The sequence below is a fragment of the Dromaius novaehollandiae genome, chromosome 19 (genome assembly GCF_036370855.1).
Source record: "Dromaius novaehollandiae isolate bDroNov1 chromosome 19, bDroNov1.hap1, whole genome shotgun sequence".
In the NCBI taxonomy this organism is placed as follows: Eukaryota; Metazoa; Chordata; class Aves; order Casuariiformes; family Dromaiidae; genus Dromaius; species Dromaius novaehollandiae.
Genome location: NC_088116.1, coordinates 6,130,993 through 6,156,823, shown reverse-complemented (window position 1 = coordinate 6,156,823; position 25,831 = coordinate 6,130,993). Strand labels below are relative to the sequence as shown.

Sequence of the window (25,831 nt, the reverse complement as noted above, 5' to 3'; positions counted from 1 at the left end):
CCCCACGAAGCGATAACCGCCCCCGGGGCTTCCGGCCACACTCCCGCAACCGGATCCCCTCACGGCCCCCAAGCTCGAGGTGAACACAGGCACCATGGGGGCACAGGAGGAACCCCATAACTGCCCCCCAAGTGCTTTGGGCCAAATACTCCAAACACCAGAGGCAGACCCCATAAATTGCCTCCTGGGTTACAGGTGGTCGGGGGGGGCCGAGCCCACCCAGCAAGAACCATCCTCCCCCCAACACTTCGGGCCAAACACCCATAATGCAGGAGCCTGGACCCCATAAACCAAGAGCTGTCACCCCAGAGCCTGGGGGAGGACAGCACAAGGGGCACCCGAGGGTAAAGCCAGCCCCCAACCCCTGGAGGCAGGAGAGGAGGTTTGTACAGCCCAACACCAGGCCTGGCCCAACCAGGGTCGTTCTTTATTGGGCAGCAGCTTGCTGCGAAGGCAGCACAGGGCTGGGGGCACATGCAGGGAGCCCCCTCCCCTCCTGGGGCACAAGCAGCATGTCCTGTTGGAGGGTGCAGGACCCCAAGAGCACCTGCCACCCCTCAGAGCAGCCTCTCCTCCCGCATCTCAGCCACAGCAGAGCCCAGCTGTGCCAGCGCCTGGCTCTGACGCAGGTCTGCCCCACACGCCTGCACCGTGGGTCCATGACAACATGCTCCATGGGGCTGGGACAGGCCCAGCCCCAAAGCAGGGCACTGTGGGGATGGGCTCAGTCTGTCTTGGTGGGCTCCTTCTTGCGCTGCTTGGCCTCCCGGAAGATCTTGGCCAGGGAGAGGAGGATGGGCACGGCCATGGGCAGGAAGAGCGGGATGTAGATGGCAAATTTCTGGTCATCAGGGAAATAGAGGAGATGGAGGAGGGACGGGTCAAAGAAGGCCCGCTCTGAGGAGGTGACAGCCTCCTTGCTGGCCTGGAAGGCGGAGTGGAGGTGGCCCACAGCCAGCTCTGCCATGGCGCTTTGCACTGCGGCCACCGCTCGGTACACCTGTATGGGAACAGCACAGCTGGTCCTCCCAGGCCAGGGACAGGTCCCTGCTGCCAGGCCCCAGAGAAACAAGCCCGGAGGTCCTGGCTCGCTGACGGGCCTGGGCAGCATCCCAGCAACAGCAGCTGGCACTCAGCATGAGGACAGCAACTCCTGCCCCCCACCCACTCCCTGGCTCAGGCTGCCCCGACACCTACCTCAGAGGCAACATCATCTTTGATGACAATATTCCCAATTTTGTCCAGCAGCTGGGCCAGCGAGGTCAAGGTGGTGGACACCGTGGCAACGTTCTCCACAGTGCGGGCCCAGAGCAGGCGGTCCAGCTCCCAGTCAGCCAGTCCCTCATTCCCTGGGCTCTCCAGCAGGACCTCTGGGGGCTGCACCTCTCGCGATACCCCAAACAGTAACCTGGGAGCAGAGGGGAAGGTCCCAGCCTGTGTCACAGGCCCACGGTCCCGCACATGCTCCCGCTCTTCCCCTTCTCCAGCACATTCAGTCCTGGCAGGACTCAGCCCAGGACTGACTGCCTCCTACACACGGGGCAGGACAAGATGAGCTTCCCACACCAGGAGACAGGAGACATGGCAGCATCCCTGCCCAGGGACTGGTGCCAACTGATGGTCAGCCCCTCAGAAGCCACACAAAGCCACCCCCAGCCCCCGGAGGGCCAAGTGAGCTGCTGGGCTCCAGCACAGGCCCAGCCTGCTCTAGTCCACGCCAATTCACGCGTGCTCTATGAGAGCAGAGAGGCCTGGGGAGGGAACAGCGCATCCTCACCGGAGCTGGGCCAGGAAAACCTCCATCACTCGCACCATGTCCACGTCCACGCGCAGTGGGAGCGAGGCCTGGGGAGCAGCAGGGCCTTCCACGTTGTACACCTGCGAGAGTGTACAACGTACCCCAATGTACACCAGTCAGGCACAACCAGAGCTGTGGGCACGGAGGACTGCCATCACCCCGCTGCACCGTACCATGATGCCGCCCCAGCGGGGGCTGTGGAAGGCGTTGGTGCCCACCAGGGCTCCGTCCTTGTCCTGGATGTAGAGAGGGGAGTGGGAGCGCTCCGGCACGTACAGCAGGAAGTTCAGCACGGGGTAGAGCGAGGCAGCGCTGGAGCCTGCAGTGAGAGTCAGGGTCTTCCCCTGGCCGTGGGGATGGGGACAGCAGACCACCCATGCTCAGCACTGGGGCAGAGCCCAGTGCTGCTCCTCGCAGCAGCACCCTAAACAGCAAGCCCAAAGCAGAGCTCCCAGCCCAGCAGTCCCTGACACCCTCACTCCTGTCTGGGGCTGCTGGGAGGGAAGGGCGCAGGCTGTAAGTAGAGCTGTCCCTCCCTCAGCAGCCCCCGATCCTGTGAGCGCCAGGTCGGGAGGGCAGTGCTCACCCAGCCTGGCCTCCACGGGGTTGATGACGTGCGGGAGACTGTGTGCGCTCAGGAGGAAGCTGGAGGACTCCTTGTCAAAGCGCGGTGTCACCCCGAGGACAGCGTAGTACAGGATCTGCAGGGACGCAGAGACGATACCGGTGGTGCAACTTGGGACACCGGATGCGACCAAGGCTGGGCCCTCCCCGCTGCATCTCCCAGCCCTCACCTGAGAGTCAACAGAGAAGTTGGCCAGGAAGCTCAGTTTGTCCAGGAAGGGCTGCACGTAGCGGCTCACAGCACCCTCTATGTCCCAGTGCACAGCATGGGACTTGGGGTCGGGGTTCAACAGGCTGAAGGTGATCTCGTACCCTGCCAAGCAGCGAGAGCCTGTGAAGCACCGGCATGACAACCCACCTGGTGACTCCAAGGCCAGGCATGCAACCATCACAGAGCTCCGGAGAGCCGACAGGGCTCAGCCCCCTTCTCCTTGGCCCTCCCTGAGGCAGGGCCACACTGGTGCCCCAACATGCCCCAGTCGCAGCACAGATCCTGGCCCAGATCCACAGGCAAGGAAGAAGGGAGGACCCATAAGTCTTTTACCCCAGAAGACACTCGGCGATGCTACCAGCAGGGCAGGGATGGTGTCCCCCTCCCCAAGCCAGCTGGCCTTCCCCCAGGACAGGGAATGGGGCTTGGGGGCATGCGCTTCGTGCCCATACCCAGGCTGGACTTGAAGTGCCGACGGGCATCAGGGCCGAGCTGGCTGGCGGGCATGCGGTCCGAGAGGGCAGCGGTGATGGAGCTGGTTGTGAAGGACATGATCTGCATGACCTGCTGCAGGCGGGCGCGCAGGGCAGCCAGGCCCTGCCCGGCCCTCACCAGGGCGCTGCGGTGCTTCCCCACGTACACACCGATGCCCTGGGGAAGGGGCAGCAGTGAGGGCTGGGAGGAGGCCGGGCTCCCTGCCCTGCCAGCACTCCAGAGAACAGCCCAGGGCCACTGTGACGAGCCAGGGACAGATCTCTCCCCTCAGACAGCCAGGCCAGGATGTCCGCACGAGAAGTGCCACATTCCTCCCCAACCACAGGACACAGCCCCAACAGTCCCTCTTTCTCTCTGCAACCTTTGAGTATTTCTAGCAAAACCTCCTACATTTTGGAGCCCCAGGCCACGTCCCAGTGTCACACCAAGCATGAAGGACCCAGGACTTTCTCCTGGGCAGCTGTTCACACCAACTCATCTGAGATTCACCCACTTGCCCCAGAGCTGCAGCATGAACCACTGTATCTCACAGGGGCAGGCAGATGACAGAGGCTGGCACCAAAGGGTGCCCCCATCACCCAACAGCAGATGCTTTACCTGAGGGAGAAGCAAGGAGGTTTCAGGAATCACATATAAACTCAGAGAGCCCAGTGAGGCATCCTGCAGCTGGTGCAGAGCAGCATCAGCCTCTGAGGAAGAGGGAGGCGTTAGCAGGGCTGGGAATCTCGCTCCAACCCTCACCCCACCCCAAGGGGCAACAAAGGCGAGTCCCCTGCTCAGGCAGCCTCAGAAAGAGGAGCCTGCAGCCCCCCAGCTGACTTTAGGCAGTGGGAGCAGCACAGACACCTTGTCCGGATACCTTGCACAGTAGCCGCACCCAGGGCGGCCTCCTCCTGGGCTGTGGTGCTCCGACAGACCATCTCATAGCGGGACGCGATGCTGGTTCGCGCTGCCGGGGAGAAAGCCTGAGTGACCCTGCTAGTCCCAGCAGCTGGCTCCCAGCCCCAGGCCACTCGTGACAGCAGGGTGTAGGCATGTTCCCCAGGACTCCTTAGGTGCCAGCTCTGAGCCTCAGACGGCTGCAGCCAGCAAGGTGCTGGTCTGGGCTGGCAGACACGATGGGCCCAGGGAGCTCTGGGCCGGATGAGCAGGCTCCGGCCTCCCCAGGGAAGAGCAGGAGCCGCGGGGCACCCGGGGGAGGATGAGGCCACCCGGGACAGAGCCAGCAGAGCAGGGGCAGCCAGAGGAAGCTCTTACAGTTCAAGAGTGTCTCCTTCTCCTCTGTGTCCCTGAAGGGCAGCAGCCTCGGCAGGTCTCTGGGCTGCGACCCGGGCGCGAAGACCACGGCGACGGGCACGGCCAGCTGGAACTGAGCACAGCGCGTTACCGAGACCGGCCGCGGCACCCCGCTCCCCCCCCTCCCCGGCCCCAGCGCTCACCGACAGCTCGCCCAGCGCGGCGATGTCGGCGTAGGGCAGCGCGGCGCGGTACGTCTCCGTCGTCTTCCACCACAGCGGCAGCCCCAGCACCACGGCGATGGCCGCGAAGGACAGCGCGGCCCGCCGGCCCCGCGCCTTCTCTGCGGGGACACGCCTGAGCACCGGGCAACGGTCCCGGCCCCGGCCGGGCGGGTCCCGGGGGGGGGAGGGGGAACGGCCGCGGTCACCCGACGGCCGGACGCCCGGGCCCCCCCCCGGTACCTGCTTCATCCGCAGCCGCTGCTGCCGCCGCCGCCGCCATTCTCACTTCCTGGCCGGGCGCGCAAGGGGCGGGGCCTCAGCCCAGCCCAGCCTTTCAGAGTGCCCGTCTCCAGAGCAGCCAATAGGCGCAGAGACTGGTGCGCGGCTGCGCAGATGGGCGGCCAGTATTGCCAGTCAGCGCTCGCTACCCGCCTCGAGGGGGCGGGCTTTGGCTGCGCCGCCCGTACGGGTGCCTCGGAAGGACAGGCGGCACGGAGGCGCGCCCGCGTGGGCGGCAGAGGGCGCAGGGGGCGCCTGTGCAGCGCCGAGCACTGCGGCGCGGGGGGGGGGGGAAGAGGAAACAGGAGGAGGGACAGGGACTGGCCTGGGAGGCTCCCTGCTCCATGGCCCGTAGGAGGAGCTCGGCCGGCCCTAGACCCCATAATGGGTGCGAGTGGGCTGAGGCCGGGCACAACTCATTGCAGGGGTGAGCATAACACGTGGCAGGGCAGGGCTATGGGCAGCACGGTGGTCCCCAGAGGACTGGAGCAGCCCTGGGAGAGGAGAGCGCATTCCTGGGGTCCCCCACGGCGACGGAGGAAGCAGACATGTGGCGCTGTCTCTACCATTTATTCGTTGTTAGGCTATTTGGTACACGGGGTGCACACGCAGAACACGACACAGGCGGCGGGGGCTCCCCGGGCCGCGGCGCCCCCGGGGGGGCAGCATCCACCGGGACTGCGAAGCTACAGCAGGGCAGGGGCACCCCCAGGCCTCCCCTCCTGCCCCCCACGCGGCCGGGCCTCCTGCCCCCCGCCTCGCCGGCGCCCCCCGCCAAAGGGGCGTCTGGGCGGCACCCTCCGGGGGCCGGGCGTCCAGGGCGCCCCGGCCCCGCCACATCATCCGCGGACACGGCGGCGTCGGGCCGGCCCGCGGGGCGCGCTCCCCTTCCCCTCCCCGCGTGGCGGCTCCCGGCGGCGGCTAGGGGTGGAAGCGGGGTGTGAGCGGTGGCGAGGAGGGGGGCCGGGGCGGGGGCCGGGGTGGGCTGGGGCCCCCGGGCCGGCGCTCAGTACGCGTGGTTGGCCACGTAGAGGGACTGCCCAGCGGCGCCCGACTCGTCCCCGCTGCCCTCGTACTTGCCCAGCGCCGCCAGCCCGTTCACCTGCGGGAGAGAAACCCGTCAGCGCAGCCCGCGGGGTCCCCGGCCCGCGGGGATGCAGCCCCCGCTGGCCCCCAGCGCTCCGCGGGGCCGGGGCCTCAGTGTCTCCCGTTTCTCTGGGGGATGTGGCCCCAGCACCCCCCATCCATGGGGACACGGCCATCAGTGTACCCTGTCCTGCAGGGACACAGCCCTTGGTGTCCCCCATCTGATGGGGCGCAGCCCTCAGCGTCCCCCATCACCCCGTTGGACGTGACCCTCAGTGTCCCCCATCCCATGGGGACATGGCCTTTGGTGTCCCCCATCACCCTATGGGACATGGCTCTCAGTGTCCTCCATGCCATAGGGACACAGCCCCTGGTGTCCCCCATCACCCCATGGCACATGGCTCTCAGTGTCCCTGTGGGACGTGGCCCTCAGTGTCCTCCATGCCATGGGGACACAGCCCTTGGTGTTCCCACCACCCTACTGGACACGGCCCTCAGTGTCCCTGTGGGACATGGCCCTCAGTCTCCTCCATGCCATAGGGACACAGCCCTTGGTGTTCCCACCACCCTACTGGACATGGCCCTCAGTGTCCCCCATGCCATGGGGACACAGCCCTTGGTGTCCCCCCTCACCCCACGGGGACACAGCCCTCAGTGTCCCCCCTCTCATTAGGACCCGTCCCCGAGCCGGTGGCTGCAGGGCCACCCCGTTACCTCGGCACGCTTGACGAACTCCTCGGTGGCGGCGCTGGCGTTGTCCCGCTGCCCGCGCCAGGCACTGAGCGCCGAGGCCTGCAGTGCCCGTCCGTAGGAGAAGGTGAGGGCCCAGGGCCGGGCCAGCGGGCACGTGTTGATGGCGTTGAGGTTGATGGAGGCCTCCTCTTCGCTCTGGCCTCCGGAGAGGAAGGTGACGCCTGCGGAGAGCGGGGTTTCAGTGGTGGGGGGCCGTGCCGGAGCCCCCTAAAACAGGGTCACCGTCCATGGTCCCCCATCCCTGCCACATCCCAGTACCTGGGACAGCCGGGGGGACAGTGCGGCGCAGGGCGGTGACGGTGGCCATGGCAATCTCCTCGGGGCTGTACTTGGTGGGGCAGGAGTGCCCGGGGGTCACCATGTTGGGCTTCAGCAGGGTCCCCTCCAGGTAGACGTGGTGGTCGCTCAGCGCCTTGTACACGGCCGCCAGCACCTGGGGGGACACGGGTGGTGAGGGGGCACCTGGCGCGGCGCGGCACAGTGCGGCACCCACCCCAGTGCCTACCACACCACGCCGCTCACCTTCTCCGTCACATACTGGCACCGCTTGAGGTCATGGTCACCATCTGGCAGGATCTCCGGCTCCACGATGGGCACGATGCCATTCTGCAAGGCACCAGGCAATGCCATCACGGGGAGGGTCCTGGGCACCGCCCTGGCCACGGGGCCCAGGAGGGTGATGCCCGGGGGGCAATGCCCAACCCCACGGGTGATGCCCAACACCCAGGGATTGGTTCCCATCCTTGTGGGGCAATACCAGGCACCATCGGTCGTGCCAGTTCCCACAGGGCGATGCCCATCCTCGTGGGTCCCAGCCTGGCCCCCTGGACAGACGGACGCCAGCCCGGGCACGTACCTGCTGGCAGATGCTGGCGTAGCGGGCCAGCACGTTGGCGTTCTCCATGATGGCGAGGGCGGAGGGGGTGTTGTCGCTGATTTTCAGCACGCAGCGCCACTTGGCGAAGTCTGCACCGTCCTTCTTGTACTGGGCACAACGCTCGGACAGCCCGTCCAGGCCTGGGGGGTGGCCCGTCAGTGCGGCACCCCAAACCCAGCACCCCCAAACCCAGCACGCACCCCCAGCCCCAGCACCCCAACCCTCCTGTGCCGCATACCCTGAGTCGTGGTTTCCCCGTCTGTCCCAGCCAGGGGCACGACGCCCTTGTCCACCTGCAAAGGGAAGGGGAAGGCGGTGCTGAGCCCTTGCCGAGCCCCCCCGCCGCAGCATCCCCCCCACCCCGCAGCCAGCCACAAACAGCCAGCTCGCCGCGGTCCCTCCACCCACCTTAATGCCCACGACGATGCCCTTGTCCTTGATCATCTGGACAAAGGGGGTCCCGTCGTCGGCCTTCTGGTACATGGTCTCGTGGAAGAAGATGACGCCACCGATGCATTTCTTGACCCGGCTGTCGGCGCTGAAGAGGACCTGGCGGTACAGCCGGCGGTTCTCCTCCGTGTTCTCCACCCCGATCTGGTTGAGGCGCTTGGCCATGCTCCCTGCGGCAGCGGCACCCCCGTGAGCCCCCCGGCCGGGCAGCACGCGGGGGGCGACGTCGGGGAAAAGAGGGGGGAGGAACAGCACCGGCCGGAGGGATGGTGGCCCCCAACTGACCTACGGACTCATCGGCGGCCAGGATGCCCTTGCCCGGGGCCACGATGCGCAGGGCGATGTCCGACAGCTCCTTCTTCTGCTCGGCCGTCAGCGCGGGGTACTGGTGCGTCATGGTGGGGCCTGCGCCGGCACGGTGGTGAGTCACGCGCGGTGACGGCGGCGGTGAGCGAGCCCCGCTCCCCGCCACGCGCCCGCGTCCCCGCCAGGCCGTGGGGGCCGGGTGCCCGGGCTGGGGCGCGTGGCCCTGGGGAGGGCTGCGTTACGTAAGCGGCGCCCGCCGCACGCCCCACCGCCACCGCCGCCACCGCCGCCGGGGCACGGGCACGGCCTCGTGGAGCAGGCCGGGGAGCTCCCAGCCATTTTGCTGCCTGCTCGCCCGCCCCCGGCCCAGCCATCTTGAGCCGGTCCCGCTGCGGAGGCAAAGCGGCGGCCCCGGGGACGGCGATGCCCCGCGGAGGGCGGCGCGGGGGGACGCGGCGCCCGGGGGATGGCGATGCCCGGGGATGGGGAGCCGCAGAGGATGGGGACGCCCTGGGGATGGGGAAGCCCTGGGGATGGGGACGCCCTGGCCAAGGGGACGCCCCGGGGACGGTGATCCGTGCAGAGACGGCGATCCGTGGGGGGACGGCGACGCCCCGGGAGCGGCGGTGCCCCGGGGAAGGTGACCCCGAGGTGGTGCCCCAGGAGCGGGATGCTCCGCGGACGGGATGCCCCGGGGATGAGGGTGCCCCGCGCACCGCAGTGCCCCGGGGGTGGCGATGCCCGGGCGGCGGCGATGTCCCCGGCGGCGGGGGGCACGGACGGGCCCCTGCCCGGACCCCCTCCCGCTCCCCGGCGCCCCGCAGCCCGGCCGCCTCGGCGGCGCAGGGACCCCCCGTCGGGGCCGCCCGCGCCCCCCGGTGCCGCGCGGCTCCCCCTTACCGTGCAGGGCGGCGGCGGCGGCGGCGGCGGCGGCGGCGGCGGGCGCGGACTGCGGGCTGCGCGCTCCGGCCCCGCGGTAAATGCGCTGCGGTGCCGCAGAGCTACGTGACCGGCGGGGCGGGACGGGGCGGGCCGCGGGGCGGCACCCGCGCTGCTCGGCCCCCCCGTCCTCCCCGGCCCCCCCGGCCCCGGGCACGGAGCCCCCGGCCCCCCCCGCCCCCCCCGGCCCCGGGCACGGAGTCCCCTCACACCCCCTCGGCACCCCGACCCCGGGCAGAGACCCCCCCGGCACCCCCCCGGCACCCCCGGCCCCGGGCAGGGAGCCCCCTCACACCCCCTCGGCCGCTCCAGCCCCCATCAGGGAGCCCCCTCCCACCCCACTGCCACCCCAAACGCAGGCAGGGCCCCCCCGACACCTCCCCCCCACCCCCAACCCCGGACAAGGACCCCCACGACACCCCAGCCTGGGCAGGGACCCCATTGCCACCTGCTGCCAGGGACCCCACTGTGACCCCCCCGGGCCAGGCACCCCGCTGTGCCATCCCCTTGCCATCTCCCATTGCCATCAGGGACCCTGCTGTACCACCCCATTGCCAGCCCCCCTACGGCATCTGCTGCTAGGGACCCCAGCAGGGACCCTCCCAGGCTGGGGACCCCACTGCCACGGGTGGGGTCCCCTGTGCCACCACCCTGCCAGGCCCTGCTGCTGCTGCTGGGGACCCCAGCTGTGACCCTCCCTAGCCAGGGACCCATGGCCACCCCTGCCGCCGTGCCAAGACCCCTTGCCACCCCCCAGCTGCACTACCAGGGACCCTGCTGCGACACTCCTGGGCTGGGGACCCCCCTATGCCACCCCCAGCTGCTGCACCGGGGACATCAGCCGCGTCCCCTCGGCTGCCGGGGTCTGAGCCCAGCCGCAGAGCCCTGGCCGGGGAGGAGGCAGTGCCGGAGCACCCGAGGGAAACCTGCCCGCTGCAAGAGCCGCCCGGAGCCGGCGCGGGGACAATGGCACAGGGACAATGGCGGTGTCCCCGCTCGCCCCGCGGGGCTGGCACGGGCGCCTGCCGAGGCCGAGCTGCGCCGAAGCCCCAGGCCGTAAAAGGAGGGCTCAGCACCGCCCCGCAGCCCTAATCCAGGGCCCCGCAGCGCTTCTCCCTGCCTAATCCTGGAGCCAGGATGCAGGGGGGGGCAGCGGGGGCTGCATTGGGCCCAGGGGGGACGCGGTACCGGAGCCCCATCCCCGCCGGGCACCCGGCGCAGCAGGAAAACCGAGGTGCCCGGGGAAGTGGCGGCGCTGGTTTGTGCGCCAGGCCCGGGGCGGGGAGCCGGGCACGGGGCCCGCGCGGCGGCGGAGGGCAGCGGAAGGTGATGCCTGGGCCCTGCACAGCCCGCAGCAGAAACAGGCCATTAAAAACCAGAGCACTCGGGGGAAGGCAGCTATTTTGGGCTGCAGCAGCGGCGGAGGGAGGCACCGTGCGGCCCCCGCGCCAGACGGGAGCGCGGCCCCCGGAGCATCCCTGGGGCCGGGCAGGGCAGGAGAAGAGCCCGCGGGAGCTGAGGAGGCAGGGGAGGCTGGGGGAGCCGTGCCAGGAGCCCCCCAGGGAGCCCCCGCACGCAACGGGTGCTGGAGGGAGGCGGGGAGCAGGAGCTGGCAGAGCTCCCAGCGCTGGGCAGGCAGCGCTTGCCGTGACCTGGGGCCTCGCGGGACTCTGCACGATGCCAGAGCCGTGCACGAGCGCCGAGGCGAGCCGGCCCCCTGCAACACATGGAGGCTGCTTGGCCGCAGGATGAGGCCCCCCTGCTCCCCTCCACCCCGAAGCAGGGCAGGAATCTAGGACAGGAGGAGGAGCAGGGCCCGGGCCGGGAAGCTGGGTCAGCCCGGGCGTGGGGCTGTGCCGGGAGCGAGATGCTGAGCGCGAGCAGTCCCAGAGCGCAGCACCGGCGGGGGGTTGCAGCCCCAGCCAAGGGGAAAAGACCGCAAGGGCGGCAGGGAGGCAGCCAGGGTGGAGGCTGAGTCAGTGGCGCCCTGGAGCCGTGACCGCAGCCCCGTGACGGGTGCGGAGCGTGAGGGGCTGGTGCAGGCGGCTGAGGACGAGTTGCCGCCGTCCCATCCCGTACGGGTGCGGAGCGTGAGGGGCTGGTGCAGGCGGCTGAGGACGAGTTGCCGCCGTCCCGCCCAGCCGTCCCATCCCGTCCCACGGCTGTCCCCACCCACCAGGTGCCCAGCACTTCCTCCATGCGTCCAGCAACCAGGCAGGGCAAAGGCTAACAAACTTTACTCAATAAATAATTACATCATTAAGAACACAGCGTTTCACGCTACGGGCTATAGCGGGTCCGCGGCGTCCCTGCTGCCGCTGGCCGGCTTCAGGCCCAGGTAGCGGAGCAGGCTGTGGAGCTCCTGGCAGCCTGCTGCCACGTCGGGGATGGACGACAGGACCTGGGGACAGCAGCGGCCTTAGCGAGGGACCGGCTTGGAGGCGAGGGACCGGCTGCCCCCCAGGCTGAGACCTCCCGGCCCTGCCAGCTGCCACCTCACCTCTCTCATCTTCTCCTGTAGCTCCTCGTGGCTCCGCAGCCCCTTCTGCGCATGGCAGAGCCTCAGCTCCAGGGCTCGAATCTGTGGTGGGAGATGCCCATGAGGAGGCTGCCCGAGAGGGCAGGGACCAGCCCAGGGGGGACACTAGCACCACCCCGACCCCCCAGACCTGCTCCAGGTACTTGTTGGAGAGCAGCGAGCTTTCATCCTCCTTCTCCAGGAGCAGCAGCCGCAGTTTGTCCACCTGCAAATAGTGAGCGCAGCTGAGAGCGAGCCCCGGGGGAGGCCGGTGCCGCCCAGGAGGCTGCTCGCCCGTCCTGCCCGGGGGCCCACGCTCACCCGGAGCGCCGGCAGCCCCCGGCCTCACCTCCTGCCGCAGCAGCACCCGCTCCTGGACGCAGACGGCATCCACCTTGGGCTCCTGCCCTCGCAGCTCCTCCCACAGCACCTTGGCCTCCGTCTCGGCACGCTGGAGCGAGCGCTTCAGCTGGGAGACCTCTCCCTTCAGCCTCTGCGGGGGGGAGGAGACACTGAGGCCGGCCCTGCGGCCGGCACCCACCCGCGTGGGGGGCTCGACCCGGCCCCCGCCCTCACCGTGACTTCCCCGCTCTTGTCAATGAGTTGCAGCATCTTCTCTTCCTGCTGTTTCACAACATCCTGCAGCTCCTTCTCGTTCTGCGGAGAGAGGCGGCAGCGTCACGCCGGGGCTCCCCCCTGCCGGCAATGCCCAGCCCAGGGCAGGCGAGCGCCGTGCGGAGCGTGGGCCACGCGCGTCCCCCCGCGGTGGGGGCACGGCCATCCCCCCGCGGGGCCTGGCTCGGCGGCACGGCCGTCCCGGAGCGCGTGGGAGCGAGTTTCCTGCGCTCAAGGAGGTTAGCTCAGCCCCGAGCACCCGCGGGGCACGGAAAGAGCCAGTTACCCAGATTCTCCGTGTCCTAGATCAGAGCCCGTCCCAGTTCGGCTCTGCCCTGGGGTGAGCGCTGGCCCACTTCTGGCGCCGGCTCACCTGTAGCTTGCCCCTCAGGGCCTTGTTCAGCTTGGCGATGGTGGCGGCCTGGGCGTCCGTCTTCTCCTGGCTCTCGGCGGTCACCATCTCCAGCCTCAGCTGCAGGTTGGAGCTGCGAGAGGACGGCGACGCTGAGCGGACGAGGGCCCCAGGCGAGCGCAGCGTGCCTGGCACTCCCGAATGCCGCAGCAGCCCCACGCCGGGGTTATCCCCTCCCAGGATAACCCCCCCATCCCAGCCCCACGCCGGGGCTCTCCCCTCCCAGGATAACCCCCCCATCCCAGCCCCACGCCGGGGCTCTCCCCTCCCAGGATAACCCCCCCATCCCAGCCCCACGCCGGGGCTCTCCCCTCCCAGGATAACCCCCCCATCCCAGCCCCACGCCGGGGCTCTCCCCTCCCAGGATAACCCCCCCATCCCAGCCCCACGCCGGGGCTCTCCCCTCCCAGGATAACCCCCCTATCGCAGCCCCACGCCGGGGCTCTCCCCTCCCAGGATAACCCCCCCATCCCAGCTCCACACCGGGGCTATCCCCTCCCAGGATACCCCCCCATCCCAGCCCCACGCCGGGGCTATCCCCTCCCAGGATACCCCCCCCATCCCAGCCCACTAGAGGCTGGGAAGCACCTCGGACGATGGGCCCTCATGGAAAGCCAGGGCAGATGCCACACGGAGCTGCCCCGAGGACGGGCTGTGCCCAGCGCAGCCGTGCCCGGGCCCAGCCAGCCGCCAGCCCTCGACTCGAGCCCCCCCAGACTCACATCTCTGTCTGCAGCGCCTCAAACTCGCTCTGCTCCAGCTCCTGGACGCGGGAGCTCAGCGCGGCGAGGTCGGAGACGGCGGCCCTCAGCTCCCTGACGCTCTCCAGCAGGCCGTCCTCGGGCTCTGCGGGCACGGCCGAGGCTCGTGAGCGGCACAGAGGGGACAGCGGGCGCGAGGGGCACACGGAGGCCAGCGGGGAGCACGCTGCGCTGTCCCCCGGTGCAGGGACGGGCCAGCACGGGGCAGGCCTGCAGCTAGGGAGGAGCTGCCCGCAGGGACGGGGAGGGCGGTGGGCACCGGTACCTGCGCGCTTCGGCGTAGAGGCAGGTTCGACCCTGGTGAACGCGCTCCCGCCTCCGGTGGCTTCCTCGGCATCTGCGAGGGGAGGGCAGAGGTGCTGTGCACGGCCCCGCAGAGCACGGCCAGCCCCGGGGCCGGCTCCCGAGGGCCCGGCTCGCTCGGGGGGACCCTTCCAGCCCGGGGAGCCACCCAGCACCAGAGCGAGACCCATCCCAAGCACGGGGCAGAAGCTGCCATCAGGCCCCGGAGCAGCACCCGTCCCCATGCAGGGGACCCCTCCCAGCACCCCAACAGCGGGTGCCAGCTCACCTTTCCCCGACGCTGCCTTTAGGACGCTGCCCACGAAGGAGTCCCCGGGGCGGTAGGGCGTGCGGCAGGCCGGCGTGCGGCAGGCGGGGGTCCAGGCGCCACGGGGAGTCTGCCAGCCCGGTGTCCGCCAGCCCGGTGTCCGCGGAGCCGGGGTCCAGGCTCTGCTTCGCGACGGGGCGCCCTCATCCTTCGGAGGGGAGGCAGAGCGCGGTGCTGGAGCGCGGCTCGCGGCAGCTGTGCGCTGCCCCGGCGAGCGGGGCCTCGGGGAAGCCACGCGGCAGAGCCACAGGCGCCGGACCGCAGGCGACCAGCTTGTCCCCTCCCCTCCGTCCTCCTCCCCAGGGCAGGGCTCCCACCTCCTCTTGCAGGGCGGCTCTGAGGCAGTCGGCGAGCTCCTGCAGCCTCGCCTTGCTCTCGGCGACGTCCGCAGAGCACTGGGAGAGTTTGGCCCTCTTGAGCTGCAGGTCCAGGAGCTCGGCCTTCGCGCTCTCCAGCTCTTTGCAGAGGGCAGCCTGCTCTTCCCTGCAGGAGGGCAGCAGGGTCAGCGGGGCAGCGTTGCCCCGCTTGGGATGGGACAGGGACATTTTCCAGGCCTGTCACCCATTGCAACCCGGGGGGAGACTCAAACCCCCCAGCTTTAGAGGGCAACAGGTCTCTCGCACTTTCCGAGTCAGTGCAAGATGAAGGCGGCTGCTGGACTTGCCCATGATCTCTTCCTCATTAGGTAACTTGGCTGCAGCAGTGACTGCACAGCCGTGCCCTCCCTCCCTCCCTCCCCCCAGAAGGGGCTTGATTTCCCCAAATGGAGAGGTTTAAGCAGAGGTGGTAGGTGTGGCCATACTGCAGGCACTGGTGCGAGTCCTTCAGCTCCTCGTGCTGCAGGCTGCGCTCCCGCAGGACGGCCAGCGCCGACTTCAGCTTGGCCTCCGCCTCCATCAGCTGCGTGCGGGACATGCGGTTCTCCTGGTCGATGAACTGCGGAGGGGGGGCACGGCCGTGAGCGCCCGCCCCAGACCGAGGGGGTGGCAATTTGCCCGGACAGCGGAGCAGCACCCCCCTGGGAGCCATCGCACGAGGGAGAGCGGCTCGGCTCTACGTGCGGGATGTCGGCCGCGCTCGCCCCGCGGGAGGGCTAATCCCTCTCCTGGCCGGCTGCCGCCGTTCCCGCGAGGCCACGACAGCATTACTCAGCGAGGAGCACGTGCCAGGCGCAGTCGGCCTCCGGCGCTCCTACCTCCCGGCACTCTGTCATCTCCCGCAGCTCCTGGCACAGCCCGTCGCGCTCCTGCTGCAGGGCATCCCTCTCCCTCGCCAGCCTGGCGGCGAAAGGACGCGGTGACGACGAGGCCCGAGGCAGGTACGGCAGCTCGGGGCAGAGCGGTGCCGGGACGGGGACCGTCCCCCCGCTCTGCCCCGCACGCCGGGCTCGCGCTCGGACGCACCAGGCCGTCTCCTCCCTGTAGTCCTCGTTCTCCTGCTGCAGCGCGTCCCGCTCCTGCTGCGCGCCGGCCAGCTCCTTCATCTGGCTGCTCAGGTCTGCAAGGAGGCGCAGCGCGAGCGCTGGGAGCGAGGCAAGCGGAGGAGGAGGAGGAATCCCCTTCCTCCAGCCCAGGATGCGCCCGAGAGGCGCCCGGATACCAGGCCCAGGAGAGGGCCCTTTTCCGCAGCTGCCGGAGCGGCGCAAAGGCGACCGCATTGCTCAGCTCAGCCCGGCGGAGCCGCGTCCGCAGGGACAAGGGCGGGCAGGGCAGCCCGGGGGCAGCTCCAGGTGCCCGTACCTGCACTGAGGCGCGAGTTGGCCACCGTCAGCTGCTCCAGCTGAGCCACCGAGTCCTGCAATGCCACCAGCGTCTCCTCCAGCTGGCGGGAGGCCTGCAGAAACACCGTGCACAGCTCTGCTGCCTGCACCAACGCCCGCTTCGCCCTCCAGCTTCGCTCTCCACCCTGCGGGGCCTTCCCACCCCAAGGATGTCCCACGCCCCTCCGTCCCCTGTGGGGCCAGCGAGGATGCAGAGCAGTATCCCAGACACCCACAGATGCTGCTCGGCGGTAGATGACCCCACTACCTCCTCCTTGGCTTGAAGGGCTTCATCTGCTCGCTGCCTCATGGCGTCCCGCTCCTCCAGGCAGCCCTGCAGCTTGCCGGGCACGCTCTGCAGCAGGGCCTTGCACCGGGACACCAGGGACCTCACCTGGTCTCGCTGCAAAAGAGGGTGCCCCAAGGATGAGTGCAGCTGTGACAGCCTCAGAGCCCGGGTGTCACAGCCATGCAGGTGTGTGGAGGCCACACTGCCCCGGTGCGTGACCAGAGATGGGTCACAGCTCGGGGACGGGTCCGGCCGGCCAGGCTGATCTCAGCACCCAGGGCACAACGTGCCCCGAGATGGGCTGAGGCGGCACCAGCCTGAACCGCTCGCTGCCAGGGAGGCAAGCGCGCTCTGAGCCCACCGCCGGGACACGTCTCACCTCCTCATCCAGGGCTCTCCTCTCCTCTCGCAGGTTTTCAAGGGCTCCATCCACAAATTCCCGGAAGGGCTGAGCCTCGGCAGCCAGCAACGCCTGCGGGGCAGGAGAGCAGGGTCAGTGCTGCCGGGCTGCAGTAGCCACCCTGCATCAAATAACTGCAGTGGGAGGCAAGCGCCAGCCCTGAGGTCACATCTGCTGCAGCAGCAGCAAGAAACCTCTCCGACAGACCCAAGCCTGCACGGGCCACTGCTTATGGCAGCAACCAGCACCCGAGCCCCGCACGCAGCGGATCCACCTGCGGAGCTGGGACCCAGCCTGCCCAGGGACCGAGGGGAGGCAGCCGGCGCGCTGCCCGCTCGGTACCTGCCGGTCGATGGTCTCCGCCAGCAGCGCGCCCAGCTCCCTCTGGGAGGCCAGGCTCTGCTCCCGCGTGCTGATCTGGGCGCTGGCGTGGGAGCGGAAGGCCTCCAGGAAGCGATCTCCCTGCGGAGGGATGGACGTAGCGCTGAGCCTGCCTTCACGCGAAGGGCAGCTCCCAGCGCCGCCGGCCGAGCTGCCGGGAGCTGTCCTCCCCCGTGCGCTCCGCTGGAGCCGGGGCTCGTGCTCCCACCACGGCACAGCCCTGAGCCGAAAAGCCACGAGCCCGTCCAGTCTGCTAGGGCCACCCTGGGTGCCAGCAGCACCTGAAGGGACCGTCCCTCCCCAGGGTCGGCAGATGCGGGACGTCCCGTCCAAGGGATGGCAGAGCCCACCCGCGAGCCCCCCAGCAGGCCGCCCCACTACCTCCTCCTTGGCTCGAAGGGCTTCGTCCGCTCGCTGCCGCATGGCGTCCCGCTCCGCCAGGCAGCCCTGCAGCTTGCCGGGCACGCTCTGCAGCAGGGCCCCGCACCGGGACGCCACGCTCCTCAGCTGGTCGCGCTGCGGGAGAAGAGGGAGCCCTGAGAAAGGCCGAGCACGGCTGCAAGATGCCCACGGTCGCGCGTGCCGGCAGAGCCGGGGCCTCCCTTGCCCGTGCCCCCAGGCCGCTTGTGCCTCCAGGCGCTGCCAGCAGCCCCGGCTCCAAAACCCGGTGCAAAGCCTGTCGGGGTGGTTCTGGTTCACATGCACCAGGATGCCCTTAGGAGCGGCTCAGCCGGCCCGCATCCTTGCCGACAACCAGGGAAGAGTGAAAGACCTGGACGAAGGCAGGCTGCCGCACTGGGCCGCGGACGGCGCTCACCTCCCGGGCCAGGGCTTCCCGATCCTCCTGCAGGCTCCGGAAAGCCGCATCCACGAGGCCCCGAAACAGGAGGCACTGCTCAGCCCAGGCGCTCTGCAGAGGAGACCGGGACGCTCAGGCTGCGCTCCCAGGACCGGCGCGGGCACCGCCGTGCGTGCGCCTGCCCGGCCAAGGCCTGGCATGCCGGCCACCAAGACGCACCGTCCCTTCAGTGGCCCGCTCCAGTTCCCGCTTCAGGTCCTGCTCGACGGCCCGCTGCCGCTGCAGAGCCTCGGTTTTCCTCCGCAGCTCCACGTAGAGGCTGTGGTAGATCTCCTGCTCCTAAGGGGCAGCAGGGCAGAGCGGAGCAGGCTTTGCGCCACCCCGCTCTGCCCCGAGGTTCGGCGAGCGCTACCCAGCCGCGACCTCCCATCCTGCGCCCGCGTGCATCAGCGCTGCCCGCTTCGACACGGGTAACCGCTTTCCGCTGCCGTATTTCCCCCCGGGAAGGGTTTGCAGTCAGCAAACTCATCGGGTTCAGCAGCACGACCCACGCGCAGCCAGGCGCGATAACCGGGAGAGGCAGCCGGAGAGATGCCGGGCGCGTGATGCAGCGCGTCCCTGCCGCAGCCGCCCGGCACGCACGTCCCCGCTTTACTTCTGCTCCACTTGCACCCAGCGCGCCGGCCCGCCGCGGCCCCCTTACCCCCGCGGGGTGGGTGACGGCCGTCTGCGTGAGCGCGTCCCTCTGCGCTGCCGGCCCCACGCCGGGCAGCGGCCGCTGGCTCTCCTGCCAGTCGCGCAGCTGCAGCGAGAGTGCCTCGATGATGATGAGGGTGCTCTCCAGGCGCCCCTCCAGCTCCGCGCGCGGCAGCGACCTCAGCTGCTCCCGGGGACAGCTGGGGAGGGGGGGATGCTAAGGCCCGGAGCGGGGGCACCCCGCGGCCGGGCGGCCCCCAAGGGGGTGGCACCGCCGGCCCCGGCACCGCGCAGGGACTTACTGCCAGAGCAGGGAGTCCGTTTCGGCCGCGCTGTCCTTGGCGCGGGCGGCCCCCCCCGCGGACGTGCCGGTGCTCTGCTCCAGCGGGTCCCGCGGGGTCATGGCGGTGCCGGCGTGCACGGCGGGCGCGGGGGTGACGCTGGTGCCGGCATCCCGCCGCGGCACGGGCGGGGGCAGGCTGTGCCGCAGGGACTCCGGCAGGGCCGAGGCGTTGAGGCTCTTCTCCAGCCACACCAGCGGCATCACCCAGGACACGGCGCCCGGGGCCAGCTCGGGTGAGGGCGTGGGGGTGGCTGCCGGCTCCGGCCCCGCCGGCTCCGACCCACCCGCCTCGGCCAGAGAGGGCCCAGGGGGGTCCTGCTCCGGCGGGGAGGGGGTTGGGGACGCGGGTGCCCTGGGGGAGGGACCGGCACCCCCATCGCTGCCCGGGTGCTCGGGTGCCACGGGGCTGCAGGAGAGGTTGGCGGGCGCCGTGGGGCTGCAGGAGAGGTCACCGGGCGCCGCTCGCCACCCGCGGAAGGGGGCTTCTCCCTGCGGGGTGGAGCTGGTGCCGGGGGGCCCCGGGGTGCAGGGCACCGGGGTGGGGCTGCCAGGGGAGCCCAGCGGGGTGCTGCCGGGGGGCCTTGGGGTGCAGGGCCCCGAGGGGGTGCTGCTGGGGGGCTCCAGGTTGCAAGGCCCCAGAGGGGTGCTGCTGGGGGGCTCCAGGGTGGCATTGCCAGGGTGCTCCGGTGTGCAGGGCCCTGGCATGCTGCTGCCGGGGGGCTCCAGGGTGGCATTGCCAGGGTGCTCCGGTGTGCAGGGCCCTGGCATGCTGCTGCCGGGGGGCTCCAGGGTGGCATTGCCAGCGTGCTCTGCAGTGCTGGGCTCTGGGGCGATGCTCTCAGGGGGCTCCAGGCTGCAGGGCCCCGGGGTGGCAGTGCCAGGGGGCTCTGGGGTGGTGCTGCCAGCAGGCTGCAGGGTGGCACTGCTGGGGGGCTCCAGGCTGCAGGGCCCTGGGGTGGCACTGCCAAGGGGGGGCTCTAGGGCCCTGACACTGCCAGGGGGCTCTGGGGTGCATGGCCCCGGGGTGGTGCTGCTGGGGGGTCCTGGGGTGCATGGCCCCGGGGTGCATGGCCGCAGGGGGGTGCTGCCAGGGGGCCCCGGGGTGCACGGCCCTGGGCTGTTGCCATCATGGTCCTGCAGGACACGGTGGGGGTGGATGTCAGGACTGCCCCAACCCCCCCCTGCTGCTCCCCCCATTATCCCCAGTTCCCCACCCCAGTACCTCTAGTTGCTCCCCCCATTACCCCTGGTTCCCTGCACCAGTACCTCCAGCTGCTCCCCCCACTATCCCCAGTTCCCCAGCCCAGTGCCTCCAGCTGCTCCCCCCATTACCCCCAGTTCCCCACCCACCCCAGTACCTCCAGTTGCTGTCCCCACTACCCCACCCCAGTACCTCCAGTTGCTCTCCCCACTACCCCCAGTACCCCACCCCAGTACCTCCAGCTGCCCCCCCACTATCCCTAGCCCCCCCATTGTCCCCATCCCCAGTTCCCCCAGTTCAACCTGCCACCCCCCACTGTCCCCCCCCAACCTCACCCCAGTGCCCCAGCCACCGCCCTCAGCTCCCCCCCCGGTGTCCTCCTTCCCGCCAGGGCTCCAGCCCCCCCCGGCCCCGCTCGCCCCCCCGGCTCCGCTCGCCCCCACCTTGAGCCGCAGGCGACGCAGCAGCGGCGTGAGGCAGGTGCGCTCGGTACCCGGTTGCAGCCGCAGCTCCCGCAGCGGGGCGCGCCCGGACCGCCGCGCCTGCACACCGCCGTCACCGGGGGCCCGCCGGGGCGGCCCCGCCGGCACCCCCCAACCCCCCGGGACCCCTCCGACCCCTCCCCCCCGGGACCGGCTCTACCGGGTCTCCGCAGCCGGCACCTCCACGCCGGGACCCCCCCCCATCTCGGGCACCAGTACCCTCCTCCGCCGCCGCACCGGGACGTCCATACCGGGACCACCCCCAGCCCCCAGGGCGGCCCTACCGGCGCTGCGGCCTTCCCCCCACCCCACACCGGGACCCCCCCGCCCGTAGGCATCCCCCAACCACTGCAGCGGGACCGGCCCTACCAGAACGGGTACCCCCTCCCTCCCCCCGCACCGCGACCGGGGCCCGCCCCAACCGCCGCACCGGGACCGGGACCCGCCCCAACCACCGCACCGGGACCGGCCCTACCAGAACGGGCACCTCCCCCCGCACCGGAGCCTTCCCTGCCGCCGCCCCCCACCCCGGCCCCGGGGCACTCACGGCGGGCGGCTGCGCTGCTCGCATGGTCCCGGCCCGGCCCGGCCCAACCCGACCCGCTCCGGTCCCACCGCCGCTTCCCCGCGCGCCGCCGCCGGGCCCCGTTTGAAAACCACGCGCGGCTCCCATTGGCTGCGCCGCCCGCGCGTCACGGCACGGGGGGCGTGGCCGTGGGCGGGACTGTGGGCGTGGCCGTGGGACAAGCCCCGCCCCGCGCTGGGGAGCGGTAGCGGCGCTGTGCAGCGCCGAGCACCGGGCGCCCAACGGCGAGGCGGGGCCCCGCGGGCGGGACTGCCCTGCCCGGGCCCGGGACGCGCCTCCATCCTCGGCTGCTCGCGGCCGCAGGGAGACGGAGCATCCTGGTCTGGAGCATCCCGCTCTGGAGCATCCCGCTCTGGAGCATCCCGCTCTCGCCCCTGAACCGGTACAGGGCCGAGGCAACTTGGGGGCAGCGGCGATGCCCGGGGGTCTCTGGTTTATTGCTCCCGCCGAGCGCGCGGAGAGGTACGGCGTTGGTGGGGAAGGGGGCACCGGCACGGCGGCCTCCGACCCGGTGCCAGAGAAGGGGTTCTCCCTGAGTGATGTCGAAGGGGGCCCGGGCGCCGGGCACGGCCTCGGGCTGGCAGGGTGCGGGCTCAGCCGGGCCAGGGCCGGCCCGGGGGGGCGGCGAGGTCGCAGTCGAAGTCGTCGAAGGTGACGGCGGCCTCGGGCAGGGGCTCCTCCGCCGGCCGCGGGGCCACGGCCGCGTCCACGGGGTCCTTCTGCAGCAGCTCGGCGTCAAAGGCCACCCCCCGGAAGAAGGGGTGGCCCTGGAAGTGGTGGAGGTAGCGCAGGCGCCGCAGCGGGTTTCGGCACAGCAGCTGGGGACGGAAGGCGCTGAGCCGCAGGGGCCCTGGCGTCCGGGCTGGGGGGGCCCCGGAGTCCGGGCGGGCAGGGGTACCTCTGCGAGCAGCCGGGCCAGCTCCGGGCTGAGGGCGCCGGGGCTCTCGTAGGTGCTGTGGTTGACGCGCTCCAGCATGGCCACATGGTCCGGCGCCGGTGCCACCGGGAACTGGGGGGGGGACGAGGCGGTTTGGGGGGCTCCCCGATGAGGGGGGGATACCCGATCCGCCCCCCCGGCGCTCACCTTCCCGCTGGCCAGGGCGAAGAGCAGGATGCCCAGGGACCACCAGTCAGCGGCGTGGCCGTAGGGCCCCCCGCTCAGCACCTCGGGGGCTGCGGGGCGGCGGGTCAGCGGCGGGGGCGGCCGTGCCCCCCGCCGCCCCCCGCCGCCCCCTTACCCATGTAGTGCAGGGTGCCGCAGATGGTGCGCGCCCGCTCGCCCCGCCGCAGGTGCCGCGAGAGCCCGAAGTCGGCGAGCTTGAGGTGCCCTGGGGGGCGACAGGGGCGGCGTGGCGGTGGGGGTCCCCGCGGGACGGGAAGGGCCGTCCCCGCACCGGCGCCGCCGGCTCTCACCTCGCTCGTCCAGGAGGATGTTCTCCATCTGCAAGGAGCCGGGGGCCGGCGTGAGTCCCCAGCACCCGGTGCCCACCCGGGGCAGCCCCCCCGCCGCCCTCACCCACCTTCACGTCTCTGTGCACGATGCCCAGGTCGTGGAGATAAACTGCGGGAGAAGACGGAGCTGTCAGGGCGGCGGGTCCCCTCCTGCACGCGTCCCCGCTGGCGGCATGGGGCCCCCCCGCGCGGCTCCCCCCAGGCAGGCGTCCCCGGCCGCCAGCCACTCACCCAGCACCAGCACCAGCTCGGCGGCGAAGAGGCGGACGGTGGCCTCGGCAAAGCACCCGGCGGCCAGCCACCGCGCGTGCAGGTCTCCGGTGCTGCAGTAGGTGCACACTGCGGGGACGGGGCGCACGGCCTCGCTGCTGGGCTGCCCGTGGCGCCGGGGCCACATGGGCGCCAGGGTGGCAAAAGCACCAGGGCCACATGAGCACCAGGGCCACGCAGCAAGGTGACAAACGCACCGGGGCCACCTGGGCACTGAGGCCATGCCAAGGTCATGTGGGCACCAGGGCCACACAGGTACTGGGGCCATGCGCTCAGGTGACAAAGAACACCAGGGCCACCTGGGCCATGCACCAAGGTGACACGAGCACCAGGGCCACACGGGCAGGGGGAACATGCAAGCACGGGGGCCATGCGAGCACCAAGGTGGCAGAAGCATGGGGGCCACCTGGGCACCGGGGCCATGCACCAAGGTGACACAGGCACTGGGGCCACACGGGCCCTGGGGACATGCAAGCACCGGGGCCATGCAAGCACCAAGGTGGCAAAAGCACCAGGGCCACAGGGGCACGGAGGTTGCTCAAGTGCTGGGGACACACAAGCATCGGGGCCAGGCGGCCACCGGGGCTGGAGCCGCTGCCCGGCCATGTCCCCCCCCCCGCCCCCCCGGAGCTGTGGCCACGGTGCCTGCTGGAGGGGGCAGCGGGGGGAGGCAGCGGCGCGTCCCCCGGCCGGCGGGCAGGCGGGTGGGCGGCGGGGAAGGCGGGCGCGTGTGCAGGGCGGCACGTGTGCGGGCAGCTCCGGACACGTGCGGGCGCACGCAGGGCCGGGCGGGGGGCGCGGGGGGGCCGCTCTGGCGAGCCCGCGGGGCAGATGGTCACTCACTAATGAAGAGGTGGCGCTGGCCCTGCCAGCTGTCCCCGAGGCAGTGAACGAACGGGTGCCTGACCTGTCTCTGGGGACACGAAACGGAGAGGGTGAGCAGCCCCCGGGGGGGGAGCCCTGTTCCTGCCCCCCTCCCCGGGCGCCCCCAGCCCCCCCGTGGCCCTGTCCCCTGTCCCCAGCTGTCCCCCGTCCCCCCGCTACCTGGATGCTCACTTCCTCCTTGCACTGCTTGAGGGTGTCACGGCGCAGCACCTCCACCTTGGGCACGACCTGGGGGCGAGGGGCTGTCAGGGGGGGTACCCGGGGGGGGGACGACACCCCCCATCCTGCCGGCAGCACCCACCTTCACGGCGCAGACCTTCTCCCGCCCGCAGTCCAGCACTTTGAGGATGGTCCCGAAGGAGCCTTTGGCCACGAAGCCCAGGATCTGGGGGGGGGGAGCAGGGCCTGAGCACCCCGCTGAGCCCCCAGTGTCCCCGCAGCGCAGGGCCACCCCAGCACCGTCCTACGCGGGGGCTCAGGGGGTGCCCGCTATAGGGCAGGGGCCCCCCGGTACATGGGCGCATGCTGCTCCACGGGCACATGGGGAACGTGGGCACGGGGGGGCTGGGGGAGCCATGGGGACCGGGCCGGTGCACAGGGACCCCGGCAGGACGCATGGGGACCCCGGCAGGACACTGGGGACCCCACTGAGGTGCACGGGGACCCTGGTAGGAGGCACGAGGACCCGACACGCGGTGCAAAGGGACCCGGCAAGAAGGTCGGGGATCCCGGTGCGACGCACAGGCGCCCGGTAGGATGGTCGGTGACCTGCCCCGGGGCGCGGGGGGATGCCGGGGGGATGCAGGGGGTCCCGCCCCGGGGCATGGGGGGATCCCGGGGGGATGCAGGGGCCGGTAGGATGCGCACGGAGCCGGTAGGGCCCTCGGGGAGCCCGGCGAGGCGCTCGGGAGCGCGGGTAGGACGCCGGGGATGGCGGCACGGGTGGCCGGGGAGACACCGGGGGGACACCGGGGGGACACCGGGGCGGCACCTTGAGCTGCTGCTGGCGGGCGGAGGGGCGCACGGGGAACTCCGGCAGGAAGAGCGAGGCGAGCTGCGGCCACCCGGGCGCCGGCGGCTCCTCGGCGGGGCCCCGCGCGGCCAGGGCGCGTCCCGGCCCCGGCCCCGGCCCCGGCCCCGGCCCCGGGCGGCCCAGCAGCGCCCGCAGCCACGACGCCACGGCGCGGCCCTGCGGGACGGGACGGGACAGCGTCAGCGCCGGGACCCCGGCGACCCCCGGGCCGGCAGCGACCCCGGGAGCGGCCGGGAGCCCCGGGGCCGGCGGGGACCCCCGGGGCCGCCGCACGCACCCACCTGGGGGGGCTGCGCCGGGGCCGCGCCGGGGCCGCTGCTCGCTGCTCCCATCGCGCCGCCGGCCGGCCGGCACCGGGCCGGGCCCCGTTAATCCGCCGCTTTACATAACCCGCGCTGCCCCGCCCCGGAGCGCGCCCGAGCCCTCCCCCCGGCCCCCCCGCGGCCGGCACGGGTCCCGGGACGCCCCCCTGCACGCGTAGGTCCCCCACCTCGCACCGGGCACACACCCCGGGACTCCCCCCGCGCTGGGAACGTGCCCGGGGACCCCCCTTTGCACCAGGCTTGCACCCCTGGACCCCCTCGGCAACACACTTCCCTCCCCCCACGTGGGGCATGACCCCCCCTTGGCACCGGCTTTGCACCCCTGGGTGCCCCCCAAGGGCAATGCACCCCCCCCACCAGGCACATGTCCCAGGACCCCCCCTTTGCACCAGCCATGTGTCCACAGACCCCACCAACAAGGCACCGCCTGCACTGGCTGCATGTCCCAGGACCCCCGTTTGCACTGGGCTTTCACCCCTGGACCCCCCCCCAGGAACGCAGCCCCCTTCCCCGCAGCTGGACCCCCCCCAGCGTTCCCCATTCAACCACCCACGCTGCTGCTCCCCCCCCGCACCCTGCTTGCCGCAGCCCCCCGTCCCTGGGGCAGCTGGTGCCTCCCCAAGCCCCCCCTGCTCCACCTCGGGGACCAGAAAGGGCAGCCCCCCCTCCCTCCCAAGCCCCGGTGCAGCTCTGGGTGCAGATGTGGGGCTGCAGCTGCGCAAGGCCCGGCACATGCTG

General features: G+C 71.4%; 4 protein-coding genes across 4 annotated transcripts; all 4 read right to left on the bottom strand.

The window, feature by feature from the left end:
- Positions 1-399: 399 nt before the first annotated feature.
- Positions 400-4,934, bottom strand: PIGS (phosphatidylinositol glycan anchor biosynthesis class S). The gene is made up of 12 exons (XM_026105606.2): positions 4,829-4,934; positions 4,568-4,707; positions 4,386-4,497; positions 3,988-4,077; positions 3,726-3,817; positions 3,086-3,284; positions 2,593-2,735; positions 2,385-2,499; positions 1,972-2,117; positions 1,778-1,878; positions 1,198-1,408; positions 400-1,000 (listed from the first exon to the last, which is right to left on the bottom strand). Exons 1-12 carry the CDS (start codon positions 4,866-4,868, stop codon positions 725-727), a joined length of 1,665 nt encoding a protein of 554 aa, XP_025961391.2. The 5' UTR covers positions 4,869-4,934; the 3' UTR covers positions 400-724.
- Positions 4,935-5,421: 487 nt separating this feature from the next.
- On the bottom strand, positions 5,422-9,371 carry ALDOC (aldolase, fructose-bisphosphate C). Its single transcript, XM_064523284.1, has 9 exons — positions 9,240-9,371; positions 8,319-8,438; positions 7,992-8,203; positions 7,822-7,876; positions 7,563-7,723; positions 7,229-7,312; positions 6,965-7,139; positions 6,668-6,867; positions 5,422-5,969 (listed from the first exon to the last, which is right to left on the bottom strand). The coding sequence occupies exons 2-9, from the start codon at positions 8,428-8,430 to the stop codon at positions 5,874-5,876; spliced, it is 1,095 nt and encodes a 364-aa protein (XP_064379354.1). The 5' UTR covers positions 8,431-8,438; positions 9,240-9,371; the 3' UTR covers positions 5,422-5,873.
- Positions 9,372-11,499: 2,128 nt separating this feature from the next.
- Positions 11,500-21,246, bottom strand: SPAG5 (sperm associated antigen 5). The gene is made up of 24 exons (XM_064523282.1): positions 21,092-21,246; positions 20,506-20,604; positions 18,821-19,995; positions 18,526-18,718; positions 18,042-18,161; positions 17,841-17,933; positions 17,405-17,539; positions 16,985-17,104; positions 16,622-16,714; positions 16,222-16,356; positions 15,934-16,027; positions 15,598-15,691; positions 15,390-15,471; positions 14,997-15,130; positions 14,512-14,677; positions 14,156-14,342; positions 13,850-13,921; positions 13,546-13,669; positions 12,785-12,896; positions 12,373-12,453; positions 12,146-12,289; positions 11,948-12,022; positions 11,779-11,859; positions 11,500-11,679 (listed from the first exon to the last, which is right to left on the bottom strand). Exons 1-24 carry the CDS (start codon positions 21,215-21,217, stop codon positions 11,566-11,568), a joined length of 3,849 nt encoding a protein of 1,282 aa, XP_064379352.1. The 5' UTR covers positions 21,218-21,246; the 3' UTR covers positions 11,500-11,565.
- A 187-nt stretch (positions 21,247-21,433) lies between these two features.
- Positions 21,434-25,158, bottom strand: RSKR (ribosomal protein S6 kinase related). The gene is made up of 12 exons (XM_064523283.1): positions 25,052-25,158; positions 24,729-24,926; positions 24,039-24,122; positions 23,897-23,965; positions 23,696-23,765; positions 22,814-22,921; positions 22,651-22,691; positions 22,544-22,571; positions 22,369-22,458; positions 22,215-22,303; positions 22,029-22,139; positions 21,434-21,948 (listed from the first exon to the last, which is right to left on the bottom strand). Exons 1-12 carry the CDS (start codon positions 25,100-25,102, stop codon positions 21,724-21,726), a joined length of 1,164 nt encoding a protein of 387 aa, XP_064379353.1. The 5' UTR covers positions 25,103-25,158; the 3' UTR covers positions 21,434-21,723.
- Between the last annotated feature and the right edge of the window lie 673 nt (positions 25,159-25,831).